This window comes from Macaca thibetana, chromosome 4, assembly GCF_024542745.1.
Source record: "Macaca thibetana thibetana isolate TM-01 chromosome 4, ASM2454274v1, whole genome shotgun sequence".
Lineage (NCBI taxonomy): Eukaryota > Metazoa > Chordata > Mammalia > Primates > Cercopithecidae > Macaca > Macaca thibetana.
In genome coordinates this window covers 27,957,760-27,979,377 of record NC_065581.1, presented here as the reverse complement: position 1 = coordinate 27,979,377, position 21,618 = coordinate 27,957,760, and the positions used below count along the sequence as shown (strand labels likewise).

Sequence of the window (21,618 nt, the reverse complement as noted above, 5' to 3'; positions counted from 1 at the left end):
TCTGTTTAAACTCCAAAACGGTAGTAGCTCTGAAAATTTATTTATTGTTTTCCTCAGCCTAGCCTTCTGAGGGCATTAAATAAACCTGAGTTTTATGCTTTACTTCTATTTCTTTCAAATATCCGATAAGTATATAATCATCAAGAGCACTAACATGCAGAAAATTTGCTCAAAAATTCACATCACTTTTTCCACCATAACATGTTCACTTGCAAATCCCTCATTACAAACTTTCCTAACAAACTATGAAATGAGAGTAAATGCTCAACTTCTCTTGGACTTGAATAGACTATATAAATATGTTATTCTTTTCCATTTTGGATGACCATCTGTGACAAGTAAACGCGATTTAATATTTGTATGAAACTTCTTAAATGTCTCACTGGCAGTTGGTTAGGGTCTCTCACTGGTTTATACGTGTTTGCTAAGTGGGTCAACTATAGGGCTCAGGCAGGCTCCAGCTCAGAGTCAAGTGGGCAGCACATTGGACTTCACAGTGGTTAAACAGCCCTGATAGAGACTAGCTTTCATTTTTCTGTTTCGGGGAAGATTCCACTATAGCAATACTTTGATGAGTGTCCTGGGACAGAAGAGATTATTTTTAACTTATAATTGGAAATCCCCACTGAATATTGAAAATGCCATACCAACTCAAAGACAAGAAATACTGACTGCAAAATCAGTCCAAAAGGTTGAGGATTACCTGAATCTAGAAGCAGACGTATTGAGATACTAACTCTGCTGTGGGTTATGCCATAAGCTAAAAAAAATTAAAATGAAATAAAGCAAAAAAAGAAAAAGAAAGAAAGGGCAAGCAAGAAGGAAGGAAGCAAAGAAGGAAGGAAGGAAAAGAAGAAAGAAAGAAAGAAAGAAAGAAAGAAAGAAAGAAAGAAAGAAAGAAAGAAAGAAAGAAAGAAAGAAAGAAAGAAAGAAAGAGAGAGAAAGGGAGAAAGAAAGGAAAAGAGGGAGGGAGGGAAGAAGGAAGGAAGGAAGGACTTGGAGGATTGGTGACAAAGAGATTATTGATGGAACTAGCTTGCATGTGGATAGATCTCTTAGAATGGATACCAAATGTACAAATATTTGTATCCTATATGAATCTTCATTAACCTACTGTGTCAGAGGGTTTCAGTAAGCAAGTGAACAAGATGATGTTGAAAGAGAACATGGACTCCTCCTCTTCACAGCCTACTGGGATCCCTCCTTAAGCTTGAAAATAAAGGAAAAATTGTGAGTCCCTTCAAGGGAAATTCCGGGCACCCTGCAACCAGCAACTAGGGAAATAAATTAATAACCTGCTAAGCAAGAAGATAATAATAGCACAAACAATAGTCACTCAAGTGAGTCAGTCATGAGATGTTTGTTTCCTTATAGAAACTAAAGATAACATGTTGACATATGTCCTTGAGTTGAGTTGTTTTTCAGAAACCAGGACCTCCACTAGATGGAAAATGTTGGTCACTGTCATATAGACCTTGACAAACAGGAACCAGAAGATGGATAAGGAAGTCCTAGAAATTTTCCAGCCTTTAACTCACATTGGAGAACCCCCTCATCCATGGCTTAAAAACTCTTGCTTGTAAGCCATCTTACAAAGATTTCAGATCTTAAGTGTTAGTGGCCCATTAACCTTGCTTGGTGCTCTGCAATAAATGCCTTACTTTCTCTCACTGCAAATCCTAGTGTCAATGTTTGGCTTTGCTGCACTGGAGAAGCAGACCCAAGTTTTGTTGCTTAACAATCTGCTCTATGGATATCAGCAACTCTTTTTTCAGCTATTTCAGCATTTGCTCAAGAAACTTTTGAACATAGGGACCATGCCTGCCATGATGAAGGCCGTGCATAGGCTCAAAAAACAAGACAAAAGCTTTTCTGTTGAAATCCAATTTGCAAGAGCCAAAACCAATCCTAATCCCTAGATATGATGTAATATCACAGTGGAAACAGCCAGTCACCTGATGGTAAATTGATTACATTCAACTCTTTCCATGATGGAGAGGACAAAACTTTTCTTCAAAGCAATAGACACTTTGGGATTTGGATTGACTTTTCATACCTACCATGCTCTGTCAGTACTGACTTGTTGAAAGCCCCACTTACACCAGCCTCAACTTAGGTGGGCATTAAAATATAACGATTCGGTTTTTTCCTTTTTTTTTTTTTTTTTTTTGAGACGGTTCAACTTGTTCTTGTAAATCCTTTCCTGTCCCTTAATGGTGCCTTGAGCAGCTCCCATAGCTTTCTGGCAATTTTAAGTATTAAAGGTCTTATTCAGTTTATTTTTAATTTTAAATTTTATTGTTTATTGAATAAGTTACATAGCCAAGGATTCAAAATATAAGAGGTACAAAAGGGCATGCATTGAAAAATCTCTGTGATATTTTAAATTTTGTTACGTGTGATGACGATATTGTAGTTCTGTAGGAAAATGTTCTTACTTTTTAGGGATGGGTACTGAAGTATTCAAAGATGGTACGCCATGATGTCTATAATTTAATTTAAAATACTTCAGCAGAGAGAAAGAAAGGTGGGGAGTTAAATATGACAAAATATGAACAATTATAAAATCTAAATGATAAGTATATAGATGTTCATTACACATTATATAACATAAACTAGAAATAAAATCCAATCCCCACCCCAACCCTGGCCAACTAAACAGACCCCTTGTGGCAAAAGTGATACCAGAAAAAACTTAAAAACTGAATTCCCAGCCCTGACAGAGTGAGAGGTCAGACACGACGACTCATTATACCCTCCTCCCTTTTGTGGTTTAGACACAACTGACCAGCATTAAAGTTAAAATAGAGATCATTAGACTGATAGAATAGATTCTTTGTGGCAATAAGATACCAAATTATAAGCAGGACCTAAGTCCATGCCAGGGAAGGGTTAAGTCACGCATCCTTTCACTTAAAGAAGAAACTATATTCTAACTGACACAGGTTTTCCTTTTTCTCTGGCAGCTAAACAAGCACTGGCCCTGAGATAAGCAATATTCAAACAATTTGCAGCTACACTAGATGCTGACTAACTGTACCTTCTTCCATCAACTGTAACTATAGCTTTGATTGGACATGAGACTGATTTCAGTAGCTTTCTCCTGATAAGACCAATCATGGACTGATTCTAGCCCTTTTACAGAGATTGCGCACTTCTGTGCTCTCCTGTCCTAAAGTGACCATTTGACATATAGAGCCTAGTTGTAATACATGCAAATGTTAAGTCTCCACTTCAAAGTGAACATGTAACATGCATGTTTGTTCAATGTGCATGTGTCATGGCCCCTTCCTGAATATTCATAGCTCCTTCAGTAACCTGTTGAATATGTATGTTTGGTCAACTCATTCAGTATAAAGCTTCCACTTCAACCCCTCCTCCTTCAAAGTGCCTGTCTCTGGATGTGGCCGGAGGAAGGCTTCCCAGCCTGCAGTTTGGCCACCTGGCAGGCTGTAACCCTTAAGAAGAAATACAGTCTTTTCTCTCTTTTTCCAAATTTGTACCTTGTGATCTTTTCTTTAAGTTAAAAATACATAAACCTTTGGGAGCAGATGTGTTTCCAAATTCAGGTTTTTTTGTTTTTTTTTAATTTTAGAAGATAATGTGCATACACTGTATATAATGTAACTTCCAGCAGAGTTTCAGAGCATATCAAACACCTCAATATTTCTGCTTTGAGATTTATGATTAGTCACTTTAAATGAGTTAAAGGCTATAAAGAAGTTTAGGTTTTCCCCTCAGATAGATTGTAGTGCCAAATTTATGGAGGAAAGATTTGGAGTTTTTAGAATTTTATGGATTTCAGAACTGTGATTAAGGGATCCTGGATATGCACTAGTCTATTTTCTGTGTTTTTTGCATATTTAAACATTTTCAAAATAAAAATTTGTTAAATAAAAATATACAATCTATTCCTACCACTAGTCACGTAATTTCATTCACTAGAAACAGCCAAAGGTATTGATTTCTTTTTTTTCTTCTAGACAGGGTCTCTCTCTGTCGCCAAGGCTGGAGTGCTGTCACCAAGGCTGGAGTGCAGTGGCACGATCTCAGCTCACTGCAACCTCCACCTCCCAGACTCAAGAGATTCTCCCACCTCAGCCCCCCAAGTAGCTGGGGACCACAGGCATGCACCACCATGCCTGAAGAATTTTTGTATTTTTAGTAAAGACGGGGTTTTACCGTGTTGCCCAGGCTGGTCTCGAACTCCTGAGCTCAAGTGATATGCTCCCCTCCTCATCCCAAAGTGCTAGGATTCCAGGTGTAAGCCACCATGCCCGGCCTTCATTTCTTATACAGCCTTTCAGAGATATTTTAGGTATGTAGAAGGAAATATTTATATATAATTTTGCCCTGGGATTTTACAGAAATAGTAGAAATTTTTCCTGTAGCCATACATACAAAGCTGCATCTCTATTTTGACAGCTGCATACTATTTCATTATGCAGCCAGTCCTTTATTGATGGGCAATTAAGCTATTAATATTTCCTATCACTTTCCATTTATAAACCCTGCTGAGCTTCAGACACGTATTATCTTACATATAATACGTGTGTGAGTCTGTCTCTAGGATAAATTCCTAGAAGTAGAATTCCTGCGTCAAAGAATATGCACATTTAAAAAATGTATAGACTTCGGGCCCGGGCGCTGGAAGGTGGGGGTCTTCCGCGGAGAAAAGCCAGCAGCTCGAGCGACGCAGGGCCAGGAGGGCAGGACCGCGCCGCGGCCACAGCCCGGAGCTTCTTCAGCCCCCCGACACGGGCCACCCTCCGGTCTGTTCTCCCCGCCCGGTCGCCGCCCGCCAGCCCTCCATCCCCCAACCGCCCGACCTCCTAAGTAAGAGCTGAAAGAATCATTTTTGAGAGTCATGACCCATAGCTGCCTGCTTCGTCCCCCAACCCTCGACGACGAAAAGGACTTCGTCCCCCGGCCGCGCGGCTCCGGGGAAGGAAGACAGAGCGACCTCCGCCGCGCGCTCAGGGCCACTCTAGAGGGAGAAGCCGCCCCGAGGCCGGCAGAGCGCCCAGCCGCGGCGGAGACCCGAAGCCTTCCGGAGCCCAAGGCTGTGCACCGGCCCTGTGCTGATTCTCTGCCTAGGAAAGGACCATGCAGCTTGAGATGAAAGTACCCCTGGACTTCATCATTTTCTACTCTTGTATAACAAGCTGCTCTGGCGCTTCTGAAAAAGAAATAAGAAGTCCACTGGTACCCTGACAAACCGCTGAAGGGCTCTGGCTTCCACCATGTCCACATTGGGGAGATGGTGGACCCCTTTGGGGAGCTGGCCGCCAAGCGAAGTGGCCTGGCAGTGGAAGATGTGCGGGCCAATGTGCCTGAGGAGATAAGCATATGGATTGACCCCTTCGAAGTGTCCAACCAGATTGGCGAGAAGGGAGCAGTGAAAGTGCTGTACCTGGATGACAGTGAGGGCTGCGGGGCCCCAGAGCTGGACATGGAGATCAAGAGCAGTTTCAACCCTGACGACCAGAATACTCGTGCCTACCGGAAGCCAGGACAGCTCCTTGTCCAACTCCCCGTCGCCATGCTTTTCCCATCACCCAACCCCACCTTCATCCTCTGCCTCGCCAGCCCATCACCTTCACCATAGACTCCTTTGCTGCCACCAAATTAGGCTCCATGAAGATAAAGAAGAGCGGTGGGGCAGCAAGTGGTAGAGGAGCAGCCAGCGGTGAGGCAGGTGGCCAGCAGCTACCACAGTAGCCTCCATGGCCCGCTTCAGCACCAACAGCTTGTTGAAACACAAGAGTCTTTCTCTGTCTATGCATTCACTGAACTTCATCCCGCTCAACCGGGCCCTCAGTCCTAGCTCTCGCCCAAGGCCACGTACAGTCTCAAGTACAACAGTGGCGGCTCGCTCAGTTTCTTCTTTGATGGGGCCGATGGCCAGGGCAGTGGCACCCCATCCCCCTTTGGAGGCAGTGGGACTGTCACCTGCAACAACAGCAGCTTCTGCATGGTCTAGATATTTGGAGGTGGCACCACCCGCCTCTTCCTGGAGAAGCCACCCTTCATGGAAGGCCTCAGCTACAACCTGAACACCATGCAATATCCTAGTCAGCCCTTCCAGTCCATGGTGCTGGCCAACTGACCGTCTACCTGCCCTGGGGCCAGGCACCCAAGACCACAGAAAAGAGAGAGAAAGAAAAGGAAAGGCAAAAAAAAAAAAAAAAAAAAAAAAGAGGAAAAGAAAAATGTACAAGAAGATTTTCAATTTTCTCACTCTCACTTCTACAAAAAAAGATCTAGTGCAGGCACGGAATGGGAGGGGCTCCCAAAGCACCAAAATGTGTTTAACTTACCCCCTACCACTTACTACTCGCCCATCGGCCTGTAATTTGGTTGGTTTGGGTTTTATATTTCTTTTTTCTGTCTTCGTTTTTTTAACATGTAGTTCTCTATATAACATCTTTAAGTGGTGGCTTCCTTTGCTAAGAATGGTCCAGAAATGGATTTCTGCTCCCTGTTCCTCCCTTCCTCCTCACACTCCTGGTTTAGGATTGGTGTGTCCAAGCTCACAGGGAAGGAAGAGCTGCAGCTGGAGCCTGACCCTCCCTGGAACAGGGAGAGGCTGGCCTGTGTCACTGCCTCTGTCACCCAGCTATCCTCACACTCAAAGCCATCCAATCTTGGCAGGCCTTCTCAGGCCCTGCCACCAAAATAGGACTGACTCCAGCCCCCACTCCATTTCAGGCTGGGCCACAAGGAGCTGCCAGTTGGCCACTTGACACCCCCCACACCCTAGAGCTGATGTTTGTGGCTACAGGAAGGTTAGCATTTTATCTAGTTTAATTCCTGTCATCTCTGTCCTGAGACCCCACCTCACCATTCCCTCCAGGCGCAGACCATCATCAAGGCCCTGGCCACCCAGCCACTGATGCATATGGCCTTTTCTTTCTCTCATGCAGCTTCTTCTCTCCTGGGCCAGAGGTTGTGGGTAGGGAGGTGGTGTGTGTGTGTGTGTGTGTGTGTGGTTTGCTGTCCAGTTTTAAAGGATTCCAAGCCATGTGAAACTTACTCTGTAGATGCGATTCTGGGTTGCGACAAATGCTTATTAATGAGTGAGGCTGGGGAGTGGGCTAGGAGTATTAGCAGTCCTTTTACAGTGTGTGTGGTGGGGTCACACCACTATGGCTAAGCTTAAGACACTCCCAGAGAGAAGCACTGCAGAAGGAACTGGTTTCCAGACTGCAGAGGGATCTGCACTTTTGTTTTTGACCACCTCCACCAAAAAAATAGGTTAGCTCTGACGGGCAAAGAGAATACCCAAGCCTCTGATGCCTATGAGAAGTCCCTGGACTTCGACCCTCCTGTTGTGTGACCTTAGCCCCGTAGGAAGCTGCTTACCTGAGCACCTATGGGGGTGAGAAGGGAAGCAGGGTGGGATACTGGAGTCAGCATCTGCAGTGGGCAGCCCTGAGCCTGGAATGGATACTTTTGGTCTTTTGGTTGTAGATGTTATTTGAGTACATTTGTGCCCCTGCCTGATAGAGCTTCTCAGTACTTCCTACTATCCCCCTCACTGCCCTGACCTAACCCCACTGGACCTTAATACAGTGAGGGGTAGTGTCCTGGACAGGGACTCTGCACTCCCAGCTGACGTGTTTGGATCACAGAAGAGTGTTTGCTCCTCTGCCTTTGCTAGAAGAGGGTTTGTTTCTCCAACCCTAGAAGGCCAGGCAAAGGTGGACAGGAGCCAGGGGAGCAGGGTAATAAACATTTTATTCTTTGGCAAGTGGGGCACTTGGCATCAGGGTACCATCACCAGAAAGCACCAAAACCCTTGCCGCCACACTCACTCCATCCTCCCCAGGGACCTCAAGTGGGCAACTGCTGTGGCTGTGGGTCCAGCCCAGGCAGGCACTGCCAGCCTTCTCTCCCTGCAGTGGGCACTAGCTCTACTTCCCCCAGCAGGCAGTGCCCCGATTTCTCAGCCCAGCACTATCTGTTCCCCTAGACTTCTCAGGGGCCAGCCCAGTTTGGGCCACGCTCTCCCTCATTCACGGCTCCCACATAGGTGATAGGCCCAGCAGATAGCTTCTCTCTGGGAAAGGTTGGATGCTGTCTTACATCTCCTTCTAGCCCTCCTATCATCCACACACACCGGCATCCACCCACATCTAGGTCAGCTTGTTTCTCACCACATGCAGGGAGAAAGGGGTGACCAATCCCTTTGTGTCTTTTGAAATATGAGGAAAATTGTGTGTTCAGGAGCATGACTTCAGTGCTGAGCTCTAGAGCCCAGTTCAATCTGTCTTGTCTCAAATCTAGGCATTTTTGCTTCAATTTTATTTTTTTAAGAAAACAAAAACAGAAACCTGTACTAATTTACCTGGTTTCATAGGAAAACTTTCTAAAATTTTTTTATGTTTTTTGATGTCCATTTGTATCGAATAATTTGCTATACTTGTAAAATGTAAGAGGTATGTATAATAGATGTATATTTCTAACATAATAAACATTTTTTTTTACTTTTTAAGATTTTTCCTTAAAAAGATGAGAGAAACTTTTTTTTTTTTTCAGGAAAAACAAACTTTAGAAAAGAGAATAAAATCTTTTCTCCACTTTCCCCATCCTGTCTCTATCTATCCCTCTTTCCCAGGAACAAATCAGAAGGTGGATTATCTTGTGAAGAACATAAACTGTTAGTCTGGAATGATGTCTTTTCCTCAATGTAGTGAGCTATGGATCCTCTAGTTTTCTCTCTAGGGATGGGAAGGGGGCATTGAGGCAAGCCTAGAGAGGAGCCAGGAGAGCAGGGTCATGAGCTTTTTTCTTTAGTGAAGGAAGAATATAATCAAGGGGTTTGTATTCAGAATGTTGTGCAATATTTTGGAATGGGACATTAGCATGTTTAGAGATTTTTAGTTTAAAAACAAAACAAAAAGATTTATGAAATCTGTAGAGTTTCTACTGTTACAGATTGTTTTAAGTTTGTATGGAAAGCATTATATATTATATAATTTTAAAAAATGTGTACATACTGCTAGATTGCCCTCAAAGTAGTTATAAAAATTTACAGCTCTCTAACAATACCTGAAAGTTATTTCCCCTCCCACCTTCACCAAAGTTTTTGATCTTTGACAGTCTGATGGGTAAAAAATGGCATATTATTGTGGTATTAATGAACATTTTTTAAAAAACAAGCTCTGGCGAGTTTATTTAAGGAAATTTTTGCATGGTTTACTTTTCACTAGTCTGTGCTGGCATGCTTCTAAAGATATCAGAATCACCTGGATCAATGATAGCCAGTGTGCATACTCTGTAGTATTTTCCGCATCCTGTGGCCAGTTCAATATTATTGCTGCTGTAGTGATGGACACCAATTTTGGCCAAAATTGTGTAGTACTCTATTTCAGATTTCTTCAAAGGTGGGCAGTTGTTAGCGAGAATGACCAATTTCACTTTGCCTTGTCTGATCATCTTCAGAGTCCGCTCGTACCCCAGCGCATCCTTTCCTCTTTTCAAAACAAGTTGGAGCCTAGAGTTGCTGGACTCCAGCGATTTTTTCGTTTTCTTTGTAGCCACCATTTTCCTGCCTTAGGTGCCAGATGGCCTCCAACCAAGAGCAGCCATCAGGATGCTGCAAGGGAGTGAGAAAGGAACATTTCTTTAAATATGAATGAGGTTGAATGAATTAGTATTCATGCATATTTCCTTCCTGTGAATTTTCTGTTTATGTCTTTTCCATTTTTTCTGTTTGTGATGGTGTTTCTTTTTGTTTTTGAGACACAGTCTCCCTGTTGCCCAGAGCTGGAGTGCAGTGGCGTGATCTTGGCTCACTACAACCTCCACCTCCCAGGTTTAAGCGATTCTTGGGCCTCAGCCTCCTAAGTAGCTGGGACTGCAGGTGTGCCCACAACACCCTGCTAAGTGTTGTATTTTTTGGTAGAGACAGGGTTTCACCATGTTGGCCAGGCTGGCCTTGAACTCCTGAACTCAAATGATCTGCGACCTCAGCCAAAGTACTAGGATTAAGGTGTGAGTCATTGCAGGTGGCCTGTGATAGTATTTCTTTTGTTGACTTGTATGATTATCATGTATTAGGGAAATCAGCCCTTTGTGATAAACACAGAATTTTTCTATTTAACTTTGTTCGTGGTTTTTGTTATACAGAAATTTTAAATTTTTAAGTGGTTTAATTTAATAATCTTTTGTGTTTTCTAGGTTTTCTGTGATACTTAGAAAGACCTCCCTCATGCCAAAACTATAAAAGAAAATTCCCTCTTTTATTTATTTTTTTTAGTGCTTTTATGGGATTTTATTTTTTTCTGTTTAAATTTTGAATCTCCTGGTTGTGAGATGTGAGATGTGGATTATGCTCTATTTTTTTCAGATGTCTATCTAGATATTCCAGTACCCTTTACAGCATAATTCATCTTTTCTCCACTGCCTTGAAATGTCAACTTTATCAAATGCTTAAATATTTGTGCCTGCTTCTGGATTTTCTATCCTATTTGTACTACAATGTTTTATTCGCTATGCCTTAAAATATGTCTAAATACCCAAAAGGTATTTAGACCTCATTATTCTTTTCTGAATTTTCTTGGCTACTAATGTTGTTTATTTTCCATATAAACTTGTTGTTTATATGGAACTTGGCTACTAATGTTGTTTATTTTCCATATAAACTTTAGAAGCAATATATACAGTTTGAAAACAAAACTCTATTTTAATTTGTATTGGCATTATGTTAAATATGTAGACCAACTTGTAGAGAAGATTGACAAAGCGTTCTTTATATTCATCTTGTAATTTCCTTCTAAATTTATTTCTCAATGTTTTATCTCTTTTGTTGCTATTGTAAATGTTTTATCTCTTTTGTTGCTATTGTAAATGGGGTCTTTTCTTCCATTGTGTGTGTGGGTAGGAAGGCAAGTGATTTCTCTTATTTATTTGTATAAATATATTTAATTTCATAAATAAATCCTGTGTACCTTCATATATCTAATGTAATGATACTTTTATCTCCTTCTTTTGAATTTATTTATTTAAATAATTCTGACTAACCCAAAACACTACAAAATTCTTGTGATGAAAGTGGACATCTTTCTAACTTGTAGCTAATTTCAAAGGCAATGCATATAATGTATTCTCTGAAAAGCAGGATGATGACCGTTGATGTAAGTTAGATATGTTTTCTAATGTGAAGTAAGGAGCTATCCTCTTTTATTAAAAGTTTCAATAATTACAACCAAGAAAATGGATCTTAATGCAACCAAATGCCATTTCCACAATTACCTAAATCCTTATATGCTTTTTCTCCTCACGTATGCTAATGTGGTGAATTACGTTTAAATATTTTTCTATTTTAAATAATACTTATGCTCATCTCCATTTTGTCATTGTGAATTATACACTATCATTTTATTTAGGATTCTGCATAAGAAAGAATGAAAAATGGGTTTTCCTATTGGTAATTATCATGAGTTTTGAGATCACTCTTAGAATTGTTTCTGAAAAAAATCGAATATTCTCTTTGCTTTTTACATTCTGGAATCATTTTAAATGCATTGAAATTATCTGTTCCTTAATGGTTTATTAAAATTTATCTGTGAAACTGTTAGAGCTAATGCTTTTCCTGGGGGAAGTCTGTTGACAACTTTTATTTGTTCTATTCTAATTGGTATGTTTGATTTTCCATTTCTTCTAAAGGTTGTCTGGTATGTTTTGTAGAAATACATTGCAACCAGGTTTTTCAATCATATTGCAGAGCATTAAACAAAATAATATCTTTTAATTTCATCTGCATTTGCGGTTACAAGCATTCCTACTACCACTGACTCGCTGGAGTGAGAGCAGTTACAGGAACTGAGAGAATGGCAGAGCTCAGAATAGAAACTGAAGCGGAGGGGGAACTCAACTTCCACCTAACACACGGTTTTGGCAGCGCGCGCTTTGTCAGCCAGGGTATTTAAAGTTCGCGGGAACTAGAGGTGCAAAAGGAGGAAAAACCAACAGGCTGGGCGCCGGTGGCTGGCTGTAATAATCCCAGCGAATAGGGAGGCCGAGTGGGAGGATCACTTGAGCCCAAGAGTTGGAGACTAGCCTGGCCAACTTGGCAAGACTCCGTCTCTACAAAACGAACAAACAAAAATCAAGAAATTAGATCTGGATCAAAAAGGAAATTCCTCGAAAGAAAAAGGTCCGGGCCGCAAGATTCTGCCAAGAGTGGGGAAGCACAGTACCCATAGCTTGGCCAGCCCGGATTGCAGCTCCTGCTCTCACTGCGCACTCCAACGAGTAAGAGGTGCTTGAGGAATATTTATTAAGTAAATCTTCCTCACTCTGTTGTTTTCCTGCTTTGGACTCCGATTCTTAAATTTTGGTCTTTCTGATTCAGACATTTTAAACCTAGAAGGACCTGGGAACGCATCCAGTAAAGATTACACGTCGGCGCACCCACTGCTCTTTGCTCTGAGATTCCATCCCCCAATCCCACCTTAGTGTCCTACCTTGAGGTTCCTGGATGGTCGCCAGAGAATCTCCGAACCCATGAATTTCAAGAATCTTTCCTCAGATCCTTAAAGGGCTACCCAAATGGTCCCGCTGGACGAAGATCAGATCTCCCAATTCCTTTGCCCAGACACTACTAACACCTCACCCCCGCCCCCGCCCCGTGCTTTTCAGCACTTCCACACCCCATCTCTGCCAGGCAAAGCAGGACAAATCCTTTGCAGGTGGAAATTCTATCTTTTACTTTTTTCACAGTCTTCACACTACCATCACCACTAAGGTCAACGCAGTAGGTGGTCAGCGCCGAATGTAACATTGACTCTGGAGTCCTATGTAAGTGACTATTAATTGTATTTTACAGATTATTTATTTATTTAGTTAATGCTGGATCTCGCACAGTCTCCTAGGCTGGAGTGCAGTGATGCAATCCTAGTTCAGGGCAGCCTCCAACTCCTGCGTTCAAGCGATCTTTGCGCCTAGGCCTCTCAAAGTGCTGGGATTACGTGGGTGAGCCACCGTGCCCCACCCCAATTTTTAAAATGATGTAAAGTTATATGCTCCTCTGCCTGCCAACCCCTTCAGACGTTGCAAAAGCAAATTTAGTAATAACCAAAAAGCCCTTGCACCACCCATTCAATTCCTAAAAATAAAAAGAATAATAATCTGCAAGAGTTTGGCTTTGGCGTGTATTCCTCAAAGCTACTTAAAAATGAATATATAATTGTATGCGTACTTCTAGACTTATATTTACAAAAACAGAAACTGCTACACAATATTGTTTTGCAGCACGCTTTTTATGTCAGTTACTACCTGTCTATTTTATTCTTTTTGATAGTTGTATAGTAGTACAATTAAGTTGATGCACCACAATTTGTTTAACCAACCTCATACCAACCCTCTTTCAAAGGCTGCTACCTTGAACATTCTTTTATGCTCTTGTTCACACCTTGTTGAATTTATGCAAATATTTCTGTAGAATAGAGTTTTAGAAGTGGAATAGCGAAGTGATGATATCTACCTTTTAAAAAATCAGTTTATTGAAGTTTAATTTCCATTCAGTACAATTTACCTTTTTATATGTAGTTGGATGAATTTTGGCAGACACATGTAGTCATGCAAAGACCTCTACAATAACAAGATATACATTTCCAGCACCCCCACCCCAAAATTCTTCCTCACTTCTCTTTAGTCAGTCTTTCCCTCTACTCCCAGCCAGACAATTACTAATGTGATTTTTTACTTTATCTTTTGTCTTATCTAGAATAGAATCATACAGTACAAGCATTTAAGTCTGGTTTCTACTTTCTTTCACTTGGCACACTGCTTTTGAGACTCATTTATGTTGTGTTTATCTGGTTTGTTCTTTATGCTGCTGAGTAATATTCCGTTACATAGATGTACCACAAGTTGCTTAATCTATTCAATAGGTGTTAGACATTTGGATTGTTTCCAGTTTTGGCAATTATAAATAAAACTGCTATAAACATTTGTGTACAGGTGGACATGTTTTCAGTTTTTCTGAGTAAATATCTACGAGGAGGATTATTGGGTCATGGAGTAAGAATATACTTAACTTCATTTAAAAAACCTGAAAAACTGTTTTTCCAAGTGGCCATACCATTTTTGCGTTCTCACTGGCAAAGTATGAGAGTTTCAATTTTTCCATACCCTCATCAGCACTTAGTATTATCAGGTTTTTTAATTTTTTTTAAAGTTTTGCCATTGTAATAGGCATGTAGTGGTTTTAATTTGAATTTTCATAATGACAATGATATTGAAGTTTTCTCATGTGCTTGTTTGCTATTTGTATATCATTTTTGTTAAAGTGTAATTCAAATCTTTCCCCATTTTTCCTGGGGAGGGTGGAATTGTTTTCTTATTGTTGTGCAAAATCTACACATGTTTTCTCTGAGTCAGAGAGTTGTCCATTTTTACTAACAGTACCTTTCAAAGAACAGAAGTTTTTAATTTTGACTGTCAAATTATCAATTTTTTATGATTTATGGTTTTTTTCTATTTTAAAATCCTTGTCTAACAAAGTCATAAGGATTTTCTCTGAAGTTTTCTTTAAGAAATCTTAAAGTCATTTTTTTGTATACAGTGTTAGGTAAGGATGGAGATTCATGTTTTTGTTTTGTTTTGTTTTTGCACATGGCTCTTGTCCAATTGGTACACCACTTGTTGAAAAGATTTTCCTTTCCCCTCTAAAGGATTAACTGAATCACCCTGGCAACTTTTATGAAAATCAGTTGATATCATGAGTCTATTTTTGAACTCTAATATCTACTTTTAAATTGTGATAAATGATAGGCAAATTTGCCATCCTCACCAGAAAAGTGTGATATCAGCCTTACAGCTGACTCCCAGTTCATTTGGACCCTTGCCCCTTCCTCACCAGAAACAGAAGTAGTACCCTGTGTTCCAGTTTCTCTTCCCTCAGCCCAAACCCAGCTCTTCTTAAAGTCTCATGAGCTGATGCCACTGCACAGCTTGGTAGCAGACAACATAGCAACATCTATATTTGCCAGAAACTCTTTATGAAGCAGCCAATTCATTTCTCTATGCTAGATATTGTGGAGACAACTGCTCTTGGGCTGGGTAAGGATTTATTACTGAATCTGGGGATGTGAGTTCAAGACTCAACCAGACCTGGGGGTCTAGTTTGGCGTTTACTTCTCCAGTAACTGCTCATTTCTCTCCTTTACTGAGTAAAACTCCTTTCCAAGTTGATATATTTAATTCCAAGGAGTGAGAATGTTATGTTTCAAAACGAAAGAATTCTCACGTTGTAATTTAATGCCTCTTCTCTGTGAATCAAGTTGGGCTGAGCCCTGGAGACCTCAAAAAGGACACTGTCTTAGGTTTATCAACTGCTCGGCAGCCAGGTGGAAAAGCCGAATGGGAAGGTTTCTCAGGATGCGACACTCGCTTTGCCCCTTAGCCCGCTCACGGACGCCCGGCCTCACCAGGTCACGTGTTGCTTGATTTGTATGCAAACTTTTGTTCGTCCTTTATCTGAAATTCAAATTTAATTGGGTATTCTGTATCTTATCTGGCAATCCTACCGCGAACCCGACCTCAGGCCGGAGGAGGAGAAATTGCATTCAGGGTAACTTCCTACCCCACTGAGCCAGAAAGTTGCCTAAGTGTTGGGAAGAGTGAAAACTGTCACCGTGAAAAGAAAGGAAGTCTCCTCCAATTGAAAAACAAACAAACAAACAAACAAAAACCAAAAGCTGTTACCAGGGACTGGGAGGACAGGTAAAGCCAGATGCAAAGTTAACAGGAAACACTGTTTTCCAAGATCATGCAGCAGCTGTAAAATGTAGCAATGGCCTCCTCTGAGCAATTGCTGCCTTTTTACGAGTGCGCAGACCCGCTTTGCCACACCCATCCGTGTGCTACTGGGGACACTGAAGATCGCTCTCTCCTTGTGACCACGCCCAATCCCTAGCTAATCCCCGCTACTCTTAACCCTGCCTCGGAAACACCAAGGAACCCAGAATTGATCCCGCTTCTCTTAGAGACTCCTCAGAATCCTCGAATGGGAACCCAAACCTTACAAAAGACAACTCTCTCTAGCCTCTTGTTGAACTGCATTTCTCCATTACTCTGGAATACCCTGTCACTTCATCTATGTATTAAATCTGATTTTGGTTTGTTCCTGGTGGTCTTCGGCTAGTGTCTTTAACACCACATTACCGCTCTGTGGACACCGACAGTGCAGGAGTTAGAGGGATTAATTCTGGCATTATAGACAGATTAATTCTATAATTAATTATAGACAGATTAATTCTGGCATTATAGCCATCGCATCAGGCCGAAAGCTAATAATGCTTTGAAGCCAGTGATCCAATTTCAGACCTCTGACTTAAGACACTTTAAAATTCTCATTCCCGGTGGGGCGCGGTGGCTCACACCTGTAATCCCAGCACTTTGGGAGGCCGAAGCGGGCGGATCACTAGGTCAGGAGATCGAGACCACCCTGGCTAACACGGTGAAACCCCGACTCTACTAAAAATACAAAAAATTAGCCGGGCGTGGTGGCGGGCGCCTGTAGTCCCAGCTACTCGGGAAGCTGAGGCAGGAGAATAGTGTGAACCCGGGAGGCGGAGCTTACAGTGAGCGGGGATCGTGCCACTGCACTCCAGCCTGGGCAAGGAGGAAGACTCTGTCTCAAAAAAAAAAAAAAAAAAAAAAAAAAAAATCATTCCCATTAAAAAAAAAAATCAAATGAGTCGTACTCTCAAATCACACAAAGCTCAACACCATTAATGCCTAAAAATCCATTAAGTATTGAATATTTATGAAGCCCAATGTATAAACTGCCAGTAGTTACCCAGAAAATCTGAAATAAACCAAGGTCACTGAGTTTATGAGAATCCAGGATTCTCAATCACTTCCTCCTCACTGTGAGTACTTAAGCTTCCATTTAGATGATCTGGGACAATGCTAGTTGAAACAACAATCTCTCTTGTAAGGGCTGCATAAGCACGTGTGGTCTGACCTCCTTTTCACTTTATTGGGAGGGTAAATCAACACAACTTATACGGAAGAAATTTGACAATATCTTACAAATGAATATTGCCTAGGACACAGTATATCTACTAGACATTTGTATTGTAAATATAGACACACACATAAAATGCTATATTCAAAATTATATGTGTATATATATATTCACATACAGGTATGTTTACTGCTTTTTACAAGTAGCACCTATATATATTGTCTTATATATTGTCTTACATCATGCTTTTTTCACTTAATAGTATATCTTGGAGAGATTAGTAGTCTTATATATGCAAGTCTTATAAATAATAGTCTTAATATGTTTCAGGAAAGATACATGAAAGCTAATAAGAGTGTCCTACTGGTGGCAATGGTAATTAGTGACAAAACTTTGCTATACAACTTTTCATACTTTTTGAATCATGTGAATGCAGTACTTATTTTAAAAATGAAAATAATTGAATAAATTGAATAAAATTATGTGTGTTCCTTTTTTTCTCTCAAAAGATCAGCCAAGATGGAAGTTACAAATAGAAACTACGTAATATTGACATTCTTCTTTCCTTTCTCAGGAGGAAATACTTTAGTACTAACTAGAAATGTTCTATGGAATGTATTTGTAAGCTTTGTTATATCTCTACGAGACACTCTCACTCTCCTTCCTTTTTCAAAGACAGGGATCCTTAGACAATAGTGACTGCTTTAAAAGTTAGCATTAAGATAATAAATGAAAATTGCAGTGGAAGTATACAATTAGGCTGAAAATGCCTTAAGTAACCCATATGGTTCAATATACATAATGTTGTGTATGTAACTCTTTATGATTTCATAAGTACCTTTAACTTTTTTAGGCAATGGCTTTCTATAGCCCTCAATTGAATCTTCAATTGTTGCCTCAATGGGGAATCATGCTAAGTAAAACTTGTGAAGGAATGAAAATTTGGGTGAGAGTGAAACATGAATCAAATACATCAACTAACAAATTACATTCACAGCGAAGACAAGTGTTACTAAAGAAGCAGAGAACAGGAAAGATCAGAGGGAATTATTGAAATGGCTGGTGAATGGGGAATGAATTCGCCAAATAAAGTGCTTACCACATCATTTATGATTCCTGGAACAAAAGGGTTGTAAAGCAGCCGACGAGGATGGGATTCGAACCCACGCGTGCAGAGCACAATGGATTAGCAGTCCATCGCCTTAACCACTCGGCCACCTCGTCGCACGAAGAATTGGCAACTTGTTTCTTCCTCTGTGTAGTGCTCCCAGTGAGTCTTGTAGCAACACGATCTAGTCTTTTTTTCCTGGTTTAATCCCCATAACTATACTCTGAGTCAGGTGTCTTAATTAAGGCACATTTCACAACCACCATAAAAATGACGGATGTCACTTAGAGTAGTGAACTTACTTGGCAAATACCTAATAATAGGTTGAACCAGTGCCGGCATTCATTGGTAGACACAAATCAGCTGCTTTGCTGTTGACCCGGCTCCAGTTGGCTGACCTGCATGCCCCTCGAGACACACGCTGGGACCTTCACCGGGTCCTTCTGCCGCTTTATTCTGCATTTGAGAGATTGATTTGCTTCCCAATCTAAACTTTGTCCTTAGATTCCTGTTTTATGTGACGTACCAGAAACCTGACTGTAATGCCTTTTCAGAGGGCCAGGAGATGCCCTCCTTTCTCTTTTGTTACTTTCTCTAGGTGTTGTTATTGATCAGTCTATGATAAATCAGCAACAGGTGAGAACACGCTTTTTTACAAAAATTAGAGGCGCGCAGCCGCCCCAGTGGCGCTCCTCTTGGCTTTGGTGAGGACACTGAAAGAAAGAAAATCTTTTTGTGTCTAGCACAAGATTGGCTCAGTCCAGTTGCTGCCGACACTGGGAAGGGCCTGTGGGGTGGTTAACTCCCTGGTGCGGGAGTCAGGATGCATGGTCCTAATTGTGGCTCTTAACTAAGCTACCTCACTAAATCCAACCCAACTTGGGAAGCAGAACAGTAACCCCTAACGTTCCTTCCAGCTCTGATAACCTCAATTATAAAATGATCATCAAGAAAAGAAGCCTGAGGCTGGGTGCGGTGGCTCACGCTTGTAATTCCAGCACTTTGGGAGGCCAAGACGGGTGGATCACTTGAGCTCAGAATTTCAAGACCAGCCGGGGCAACACGCAGAAACCCTATCTCTACAAAAATTGCAAAAATCAGCCGGAAGTGGTGGCCCGCACCTGTGGTCTCAGCTACTCAGAAGGTTGAGGTGGAGGATCGCTGGAGCACTGGGGGCTTAAAGGCTGCAGTGAGCCCTGATTGCCGCCATTGCACTCCAGCCTGGGCCACAGAATGAGACCCTGTCAAAAAAAAAAAAAAAAAAAAAAAAAAAAAGAAGAAGGAAGGAAGGAAGGAAGGAAGGAAGGAAGGAAGGAGGGAGGGAGGGAAGGAAAGAAGACTCTTAAACTCGTTAGAGTTTGTGTGCTTTTTGATATTTGGTGCAGAAGTTTGGTGGGGAAAGTTTTCTTTTCTACCAGAAGAATGTTGGTGCTTTTTTTCCTCCCTGTGAAATGTCCTACTTTTGTTCTCAGCTTTGTTGGGAGAGGCTTTTTTTTCCTCACACCCGTGTTAAACATTAAAACTACCAAATGTCCACCAAAGTGGAATACTTAGTTAAATAAATTATGATTAAGCAAAACATTAAAGTGGTATGTGATTATTAATAAAAATAATGCTGTTCTATACATAGTAGTTTGTAAATATTTTCCCACTTTTTTTTTTTTCTTTTTCTTTTTTTTGAGATGGAGTCTCGCTCTGTCACCCAGGCTGCATGCAGTGGGGTGAACTCGGCTCACTGCAATCTCCAACTCCCGAGTTCAAGCCATTCTCCTGTCTCAGCCTCCCGAATAGCTGGGATTACAGGCACATGCCACCACGCCTGGCTAATTTTTGTATTTTTAGTACAGATGAGGTTTTGCCATGTTGGCCAGCTGGTCTCCAACTCTTGGCCTCAAGTGATCCGCCCCACTCAGCCTCCTAAAGTGCTGGGATTACAGGCATGAGCCACTGTGCCCAGCCTATTTTCCCACTTCTAAGTTTTAAAAAAAGGCAAGTTGCAGAACAGTATGTATAGTACTGTTGTTTGTTTTTGATGATAGAGAGTTTAGATATTTAATATTGGTGAGGGGCATTTAGCTTCAGCCTCAATTTTATGAAGGTTCTGAACATAGACTTTTCATGTTATCTTTAAAGGAGTATTGTGTATGTATATCTGTGTATGTATTATACATACAACTACTGTGTATTTTTTAAGAGTGAAATTAAAGGTTTTCAATATTCCCAATATTTTCAAATCTTATTTGGGATTTATTATTTTTATACACTGAAAATGAAGATGTCATGAACCTTTTGGACTTCTGGAAGGTTCTGCTTGATATAAACATAAAATCCAGAAGGATATATACTACTTGTTAATAGCTGGTATCTCTAAGAGTGGGACTATAAAGCTTTTTAACTTTCTATATTAAACATTTTTTCAAGATTTTACTTTTTTCATGATGAATACGTTACTTAGTAATTAATTTTTTTAAAGATAAATTTAAACAAATTATTTAAGGCATAAGAGTGAACAGAGTCAAATGCAGCTGAGAAATAAAGTATAATATTAAGAAATGACCATTAGATTTACCAATGAAACCATTTTATGTAGGACAAGATGGAGTTTTGCCCTAACATCTTGCAGTTCAAGCTGGCAGACACTACCTATAAAGGGTCTGATTCCACAGACTGCTTCAGGACAGTGGAAACCCTTCTTTTAATCATGTTCTCTAGCATAGTGATTCTAATTGCTATTTTTTTCACCAGGTCCTGCCTGGGCTTTCTTCCTACCAAAGCTTTCTAACTTCATTTCTAAATTCTCACTAAGTTACAGGGGATCAGGACTATAGTTTCCCTCCTTTTTTCATTGCAGATCTGGGGTATATTTCCCATTTCCACAGGGAAAGCAAATGATTTCCAGAAAAAGATATTTGATTACAAACCCCTTTGAAGCAAAGTCTCAGCAGAATTCTCATTCAGCACCGTGCATTAGCTTCCCATGTTTCAGTTCCACCCCTTGTAACCTGACACCTAACCCTTCAACTCTGAGAGCGTTCAGATGATCTCACTGTCCTCTGTGCCTGTTCTGATTTTCTCCTCTTTCCTGCACCAACAAATGTAGCTAAATCACTAAGTGGTCTGGGGGATTTACTGTTCCATCTTGGACTATCTTAAGATCATTTTTTAACATTCTATAGTTTCAGAAAAATGAGAGATTGCTGCATATCTACTGGACAACAAATGTGTATTTGTGTGTGATGAAATCACACCATCTATATCTGTTTTCTCAACAGTTATTTAATAAATGCCTCTTCTATTCCAGGTGCTGTGCTATGCAAAGTTTATACAATATAGTGGGGAAGACAGACATGAAACAAAAAGAACACAAATAAATACATGATCACAAATTTTATTGAGAGATGTGGAAAATGTACAAAATGTCATGAGAAAAACTACAGGCGAGAATTAATGTAACTGAGAGATTAGAAAAGTTCTCTCCAAATAGATATCCTTTGGGTGAATGAGCGATATTAGGATAAAACCTGAG

The 21,618-nt window shown here is 40.8% G+C and overlaps 2 protein-coding genes and 1 non-coding gene across 3 annotated transcripts; 1 reads left to right on the top strand and 2 right to left on the bottom strand.

The window, feature by feature from the left end:
* Nucleotides 1-4,772: 4,772 nt before the first annotated feature.
* On the top strand, nt 4,773-6,217 carry LOC126951955 (protein Tob2-like). Its single transcript, XM_050786184.1, has one exon. It carries the CDS (start codon nt 5,261-5,263, stop codon nt 5,606-5,608), a length of 348 nt encoding a protein of 115 aa, XP_050642141.1. The 5' UTR covers nt 4,773-5,260; the 3' UTR covers nt 5,609-6,217.
* Nucleotides 6,218-9,200: 2,983 nt separating this feature from the next.
* On the bottom strand, nt 9,201-9,549 carry LOC126951954 (60S ribosomal protein L30-like). The gene has a single exon (XM_050786183.1). It carries the CDS (start codon nt 9,547-9,549, stop codon nt 9,202-9,204), a length of 348 nt encoding a protein of 115 aa, XP_050642140.1. The 3' UTR covers nt 9,201.
* Nucleotides 9,550-18,126: 8,577 nt separating this feature from the next.
* TRNAS-GCU (transfer RNA serine (anticodon GCU)) lies at nt 18,127-18,208 on the bottom strand. Its single transcript has one exon. It is a non-coding gene; the product is annotated as a tRNA-Ser (tRNA).
* Nucleotides 18,209-21,618: the final 3,410 nt, after the last annotated feature.